This window comes from Myotis nattereri (genome assembly GCF_964212035.1).
Source record: "Myotis nattereri genome assembly, chromosome: 8".
Lineage (NCBI taxonomy): Eukaryota > Metazoa > Chordata > Mammalia > Chiroptera > Vespertilionidae > Myotis > Myotis nattereri.
In genome coordinates this window covers 89,802,357-89,810,620 of record NC_138083.1, presented here as the reverse complement: position 1 = coordinate 89,810,620, position 8,264 = coordinate 89,802,357, and the positions used below count along the sequence as shown (strand labels likewise).

At 50.6% G+C, this 8,264-nt stretch overlaps 1 protein-coding gene across 1 annotated transcript; it reads left to right on the top strand.

Moving 5' to 3' along the window:
* The first annotated feature begins 330 nt into the window (after nucleotides 1-330).
* TTR (transthyretin) lies at nucleotides 331-6,714 on the top strand. Its single transcript, XM_081097549.1, has 4 exons — nucleotides 331-575; nucleotides 1,437-1,561; nucleotides 3,277-3,412; nucleotides 6,504-6,714. Exons 1-4 carry the CDS (start codon nucleotides 507-509, stop codon nucleotides 6,603-6,605), a joined length of 432 nt encoding a protein of 143 aa, XP_080953675.1. The 5' UTR covers nucleotides 331-506; the 3' UTR covers nucleotides 6,606-6,714.
* Nucleotides 6,715-8,264: the final 1,550 nt, after the last annotated feature.

Here is an 8,264-nt window from a genome sequence, read left to right as displayed (position 1 = left end):
TTTTTCTTGCTGACTCGCAGACATACACCAAGTGCAGGGGTGTTTTCTAATGCACTATAGCTAAGCCTGTGCAGCAAAAGTCATTTGGTGTGAAAGTAATTACAACTTGCATCTATCGTCTAACATTAAAGATAAAATGTGTAGAAAATGAAAAACATGCATAGAAATAGGTAAAGGAGGGAAAAAAATCCCAAGAATGTCACATCATTCAGCCAAGGAGGGAGCAGAATATTTCTGTGTTGTTCTGGCTGTTTTGTTTTGGGACTCCCAGCTGATCACATGAGCCGTTAACAATATTTCATAGTTATGTTCCAATGCTCTAATCTCTCTAGACAAGGTTCATATTTGAGTGAGTTACTTATTCTCCCTTTGTTGACTAAGTCAATAATCAGAATCAGCAGTTTGGGGGTCAGGTGGGCAGGGATCAGCGGCCTGGCCTGGGGGAAGTGGGTATAAAAGCCTCAGGCTTGCAGCGGCCCGCACAGAGGCCCGTGGTTCTTGCCGGGATGGCTGCCCTCCGTCTCCTGCTCCTCTGCCTGGCGGGACTGGTGTTCGTGGCGGAGGCCGGGCCTGCGGTGAGTGTCTGAGTCCCTTGCGTGCATCTCCCATGTACGCTAGATGAAGAAGCCACTGCCTCCAGCTTCGCCATCGGCTTTTGTTCCGAGGACCAGGGTACCGGAATCTATTTTTAAACATTATTGATTCCAACTTCAAAAAGGATGGAGCTCTGAAGAGCTCACTGAACGGGGGCTTGGCTTCTGGGCACTCTCCTCTCCAGCTCCGGTGCATTGGGGTTGCCATGCCTGGTGCCTCAGCTTCCCCAGGCAGATGGTAGAAAGAAAGACAGATTGTTCATGAAGCTATTAATATTGAATTTTTAGAAACACATCCTCTTATAAAGTGTTTTCCCTTTAGCTAATCTAAATGCATGTATTGGTTAATCTGTGAAAGGCTTGGAGACAGCGTTCTAGTCAGATATGTAGTTCTTAATTCCTGTAGAAGAATGAGCTAATACTATCCAATCGTGAGGTAGCCGGACATTAATCTGCAACTGGTAAGAGGGATTTACTGCAGCAGCAACTGGCTAAAATGCTCTCAGGGAAAACAACTTGGCTCGATGGCACATGACATCTTTTCAGTAATTCCACTCAAATGACGAGGCTTAACAAAGCACCTGTGCTGAGGGGCCTGCGTGCACCCCTAAAATGCGTCATGCACGCCCCCACCTAACTGCAGCGTGTCTGGCGGCAGACACCGTCCTTGCTTTGGATGGTCTGTGCTCCACTGAGTCGGGGAAGCTCACTGTCACGCGTGTGCTGCTGGAATGGCATCAGCATGTACCACCTGCCTCATTCCAGATTCCCAGCACCGGAAGGAACAGAGCCTCTCATTCCTGACAGTTCTGCTGACTTCTCACTTGTCCCCTCCATGCGCAGGGCGAGTCCAAGTGTCCCCTGATGGTCAAGGTCCTGGATGCCGTCCGAGGCAGCCCTGCTGTCAACGTAGCCGTGAAGGTGTTCAAGAAGGCTGCTGACGGGGCCTGGGAGCCCTTCGCCGAGGGGTAAGCTGCCCACCCGCCCAGACGTGGGCTTTGGTTTATCTTCCCATTCGCCTGCCACGGGTTGGAGAGGGGGGATCACATCATTCGCTTAAGAATCTACAAACAGATTGACAATTCCGGCAGAGGTCAAGGGCCCCTGAGAAGGATGCCCTCCCTGGCTTTGCGTAGCTGGGGGTGAGCAGGAGCCTGAGCAGCACTGAGGGCCGACAGTGGGAAGAAGGAGCCCACCACCTGCTCCACCCAGCGGTGGCTCACCCCCCTTAGGGGCACAGATCACTTTAAGAAGGTGATGAAAATGAGGGACTCCATGCCAGGAAAATACACATATATACACACGTGCAAAAGTGCACATGGAACTTCAGGGGTTTCCTTGGTGCCCGGACATAACTCCAGCTGAGTCCTTGTCCTGGAATAGCAGGCAAGACATACAATGCGTGTTTGCTTATTAATGAGGACCGGAACTGAGGGGCAGGGTGACCAGGCGCCTGTCTGTACCTTACTGGATCACCCAGAACCCAGGGCCTTCGCTAGCAAAGGCGCTTGCTAGCGCCTGCTCCTCAAGGCTGGGGGCTGTCTGGCTCAGTAAGAAAGGGCCCAGGAGAGAGAGAGAGAGAGAGAGAGAGAGACAGAGACAGAGACAGAGACACAGACAGACATCATGCAAAGCCCTGCCACAGGCCAGGGGCAAAATGACCTTTACCGACCGCTTCACAATTGTTAGGGAGTTTTTCCACCTCCACCGGCAAGGCTTTTTATTAAGTGCATATTCGTGACCCTCCATCAGCAATTGAAAGAAAGGACCCTCCCAAGAAAGTAATCCTGCTAAGTGTTTCTGTCTCCAGGGAGGCAAGTTCCTGTGGGTCTTAACTGAATCCAAGGTCCACATTATGATTCTTTACCCATCACTGGCAAGGCCATTTTCTTTGGTGTGGTTCCAATTGAGTTTTTATTTCTTAATTCATTTACATTTATAAAAAAAAATGCCAAGCATGATGTGGAAAGCAGCTAAGAGAGTATTCTAAGCAAGAGATAGAATGGATATTCAGATGTCCGTGTGAATCTTTTTTCTTATGACAAGACAAAAAAAGGGGGGATATTGAAAGACTTACTTCCTGGAAAAAAAGAATGGTGGGAGGGCAAAGATCAGAGGCAATAAAGATACTTTCCATTTTATCTGTCTTAGTTTTTGCAAAATGATGGACAAGAACAAGTTAGAACTTGTATGGAAATAGAGGTTGCCTAATTTTAAAAAGAGTTAAAAGGAGTTGCCTAGTATTTGTTATTGGCAAAGAGTTACCAAAGAGATTACATGTATAAACAATGGAAAAGTCAGATACAGGTTTCTCATTGTATTTTGGGGTTCCACTATGTGTACAAATGATACCACCTCTGAAGACCCTCACATCACGGGTGAAACCCTAGTGTCATGAGGAACGGGAGTCAGAGTGACTTAGGGCCACTTGGTTTTGACAAAGCTTTACCCAAACACCAACCCTGAATGGTGACGACTCTTTTTCAGGTGAAACATTATACTTCTATCTTATTCTCCTAAGAGGAAAACACCTATGATGAGCTTTTAGAAACATTTCTGACAAATTTCCTGTCAGTGAATTTCAGACAGTAGAATCCTGTGTGTGTGTGTGTGTGTGTGTGTGTGTGTGTGGTGTCACCTTGCCCTTAAAGCCTAACTTAGCCTGGACCTTTGGCCCTTTTAGGAAAACCAGTGAATTTGGAGAGCTCCATGGGCTCACAACTCCTGAGAAGTTTGTGGAAGGGATATACAAAGTGGAATTAGACACCAAAGCCTACTGGAAGGAGCTAGGCATCTCCCCGTTCCATGAATATGCAGAGGTGAGTGTGCAGACATTGGAGTTGCTTTTGATTTTGATTTCGTGGTTGTTGCTTCTAATCCCTGGGAAATGCACATTTTGCACTGTCTGACCCCTGGAAATGCATACCAGAAAAATGGCATTGACATGTCCCAGGGTCCCTTTCTCATTTCTACAACCAGAAATCCACAATCCCTGAAAAGCAAACTTTCTCACTGAGTTAGGTAAAAACTCATTTAGTGACATGACCTGAACTTACGCAATGCTCTTTATAGTCTTCATTCATTCTACCGAATATGAATACTTGTTTGTTTGCTGGAGAAATATTAATATGTTGAATGATTGGGCAGCCCTCCAGGTCACTCAGGCTGTTATGTAACAAAAGATAGATGTATTATTTTACTTCTCTAAAACCTGGAACATTCTTCATTCCAAAACACATCTGGAACCCAGAGGTCTGGATAAGTGTTTTGGGACAATGCACATAGAGATGGTGAATTCAAAATAATAACAGCAACACAATAGAAAACATTCATCATCTATCACATGCCAGACACTGCTGTATTTTCTGTATTTAACCTTCATAAACCATCCACTGGAGTCAGTCCTATTTTTATGCCCATTGTACAGATGAAGAAAACAAGGCTCAGGGAAGTTAATTAACTTGTCAAAGGTCACAGGGCTGGTAAGGGGAGAAACAGTAATATTTACCAACAGGGCCCACGCTGAATTTAGACTCAGGTGTGCCTCGGCTTTCTTCCTATAAGAAGCCAAGCTAACAAGAATAAGAAGAGGAATACCACATTTGTAACCCCGGGTGCACACTCTAGTCCTCTACTTAGGAGGTACTAGGAACCTCAGAGTTATCCATGGGCCCATCTCTGCCTCCCCCTTGTCTGCAATCTCTTAAGTCACTGAAAACAGATGGCTGCCGTGGAAATAGAATCCACACATGGTGCTCAGAGTTAAAGATCAACTAATGCACCAAAATTAGCTCGGCATGAAAGGGAACCATTCTCTCTGGCTTAGTCATGGAAGAGACTTTCCAAAGACATACAAGGGTTCTTTTAGTAGACAGTGTTGCCAGGGAAACTAGGGGCTTGTTTGACACCCGGGGCCCACAAGTGAGGAAGGTAACCCCGTCTACCAAGAAGCATGTCTCTGGCTACTTCTCAGCCAGGCAGCAAGCCCCGGCGCTGGTCGCAGTCGGGTGCCGGTTTAGATGGTGCCCACCACAGACAGACACATGTCCTAGAGTCTCGGGCCCTATCCTGGAGCACCAGATCCGCCTCCCTGCGGCCCTTGTCTGCCCTAGATCTCAGCCTCGTGGTTCCGTGCTACTCACGACGTTGCTGCTATTCGTTAGACCACTCTTTACCCTCTTAGTATTCAACCAACAAACACTTAAAAATAAAAACCTATGCGTTGAGCACTCTGCTTGGCGCTAGAGATGCAAACGAGAAAACACATCTCTGCCCTTGGAACGTGTTAGGCAGGACCACGAGCCCCTTGATCCTGAATGGATATGGGGAACGAGAGAGCGAGGAGTCACGCGTGAGCCCCACTTCGGTGGGCTCGCGGGGAGTTCCTTTCCCGCCAGCCCCTTCGGATAAGGACCTCCCCCAACACCGCTGTCCTTCAGCGCCGGCCACCTCCCCTTGGCCAACCCCACGGGCCTTCTTAGACGGGAAAGTTAGGAATTTCCTCCGGAGCTATCTGTCCTCTTCATTTCATGGAATTCTGAGCACACATCATGCCCTTTACAATTTTTAGAAAGAATTAAATGGGAATGGAGGCCCATGTCACTCTAAGAGAAAAGGCGTTTGCCTACCTGGGATGGGGGGTAGGGAGCCAAGGATGTGAGCTGGAAGGGGTCAATGGGGAAGTAATGGGGACATCTGTAATACTTTCAACAATAAAGGTTTTTTTAATAAAAAATAAAAGTTGATGTACAAACAGCTCTCCCCCACAAAAAAAAAAAAAAAAAAAAAGGGGGGTTTCTAATTTGATTCCAGACACTTGGCCTTCAGGACTGCCCTTTCTCCTTCAGAGAGAGTCTTAGCGACTCTCACCCCCCTTTCCCTGATGCTATTTTTGGTTTTGATGTGGTTCAATCACATCTTTATTTTCTCCTGCCCCCAAGTAATCAAGATTTCCTTTCTCCACATTTGGAACAAAACGTACTTTTCCAGGGTGTGTCCAAAGCTCAATCCAGGGCCTGAGCACGAAATAAATAAAACACCTCCTCGCCGTCCTCTGGCTCCTGAACCCAAATTCTCGCCCTTCGCCTCAGTCCAGGCCCTGAACTGCCCCAGCACCGGGGTCTCCGCCGCCCTCGCAGGTGTGCCCGCCCCCCTCGCAGGTGTGCCCGCCGCCCCCAGGTGTGCCCGCACGTGACTGCCTTGATTGGCACTTGGCCCGAGTAGGAAGCCTCCACGTGACCTTCCTCCCCCGTCGGCTCACAAACGGAGCCCGGTGCTGCTCTCACTCCGCGCGTCACTGCTCGTGACCCACGGGAAACACACACCGACCGCATGGGAGTCACGGGAGAGGCCGCGGCGCTGGGCCCCGGAGCCTTGACCGCTAGCCTGGGCCCGGCGCGCGCACTTGGAGCGAGCACCGCAGTCAGAGCCGGGCGCCTACCTGTGAGCCGAGCGCGTCCCGTCCAGCCCCACAGCCCAGGGCTCCCGCGTCTGCAGGCCTCGCCGCTGAGCGCCTTCCTGCATTCTCTCCCCTCCTCTTCCCAAAGCCGGCGGGGAGAGCGCTGGGCATTCTGGGCGAGCCGCTGGGTATTCTGGGAGAGCCGCTGGGCATCCTGGGAGAGCCGCTGGGCATTCTGGGATTGCCTCGGGCGGCAGGGCCACGTGACTGTCAGCTGAATTTGCATAAGCAGCAGCTGAGAGGGCCTCCTCTGAGGGCTGCACAGGCCCGCGGTGGGCAGTGGGCGTGGGCGGTGGGCGGTGGGCGGTGGGCGGTGGGCCGGAGGACGTACTGGGACGTTTGCTCTGCTCCAGCTGCTCCGGGAAACGCGGGTGCATGGAAGGCCTTGTCCACGTGGGCGCTGGGCCCGCGGCGGCGGGGCTGCTGGAAACGCATGCTTCTCTCTCCCGCAGGTGGTGTTCACGGCCAACGACTCGGGCCAGCGGCGCTACACGATCGCGGCGCTGCTCAGCCCCTACTCCTACTCCACCACCGCCCTGGTGGGCACCCCGTAGGGTCAGGCGCCTCCCGTCCGTCCGTCCGTCCTGTCCGCCCTGTCCACCCGAAGGGGAGGAGCAGGACCGGCGCACCCAGGCAGAGACAATAAACGTTCTTATTAAAGCACTTCTCCTTCCGGTGGGACTTGTGTTTTTTATTTCGTTACTGTACTCTAAAAAAATTCCAAATTCTACAGAGAAGCACAGGAACCCAAAAAAGTCTCTGGCTCAACTCAGGGATACCTATGTTTCCTCTTTCTTTCTTTCTTTCGTTCTTTTCCTATGTGCCGGGGTCCAACCCCAGCAGGTCCAGGGGTTCCCAAAGGTGTAGACGGAGTCGGCGAAGAAGGAATGACACGGAGACAGCGTTCAGTTGATCAGCAGCCTAGCCAGGATCTCCAGCCAAGTTCTGGTCTCGATCTCCAGAGAGATTCTGCTCAGGATCTCCAGCGAAGTTCTGGTTAGGACCTCCAGCCAGGTTCTGTGTCCATGTTCTCTTGCTAGGTTCTCCAGGTTCTCCAGCCAGGTTCTGAAGCCATGTTCCCTCGCTAGGTTCTCCAGCCAGGTTCTGTCCAGGTTCTCCAGCCAGGTTCAGTCACCAGGTTCTAGTCAGGTTCTCTTGCCAATTTCTGTAGTCAGGTTCAGTCCAGGATCTTTTGCCATGTTCTCTGGCTAGGTTCTGTCTCTAGGTTCTGAGGCCAGTTTCTGTCCAGGATCTTTTGCCATGTTCTCTCCAGCGAAGTTCTTCTGTCTCTAGAGAACGTTCTGTGTAAGTTCTGTGTCTAGGTTCTGTCTCCTGTTGTCTTGTTACATCTGTATTTATACCAGTTGATTCAATCCTATCAATCTCTATTACAAAGGTTAGGGCGTTTCTTATCTCCGTTCCAGGGAGTAAAGATTATGTGGCTTAAGCATGATTGTTCGTAGTTAAAGTGATTAATTACCCGCCTGGCACTTAGTTGAGGGGTTTTATTCCCTCCCTAACTTCAGGGGAAAATCCCTACCTGGGGAAACAACCTTTCTCAGAGACCTTAGTTAAAACACATAGTGCCAAGAAGGTGAGAAAACATATTAAGAACAGTATGCCATATATGCCAGGTCCGTTGAAACAGCAAGGATGGACCGGCTCCCGGCACCTATGTTTTTTAAAATCTTTATTGTGAAAGTATTACATAGCCCGCCCCCTCCCCATTGACCTCTAATAACCTACTCCACCCCCACCCCCACCCCCACTCCCACCCCCGCCTGCTCCAGGCCTTCACCACCTGTTGTCTGTGCCGGAGGGTTGTGCATATATGCAGACAAGGTCTTTGCTTGATCTCTACCCACCCACCCACCCTCCCCGCCTTCCCTCTGAGGTTCCACAGTCTGTTCCACGCTTCCATGTCTCTGGATCTATTTTGTTCATCCGTTTATTGCCTTTCAAGCTAAGCCCATGGTCAGCATGGTCACAGCCATGGAAAGCTCGCATTCAGAGGGTGGGAGGGCCGTGCTGTGCTGCAGCCGTGGGTGAGCAGCAAAAGGCACGTCCTCAGGGCCTGCTGTTCACTCGGTGCTTTCCCTTGGAGTGTGTCCTGGTTTCAGGAATAGCTCAGCCCCATCCGGACAGACCAGCAGTGACGGGAGCCCTCTGGGCCACTCAGACCCCCTGCACCCTCCTCCCGGGCACTAGGGGTG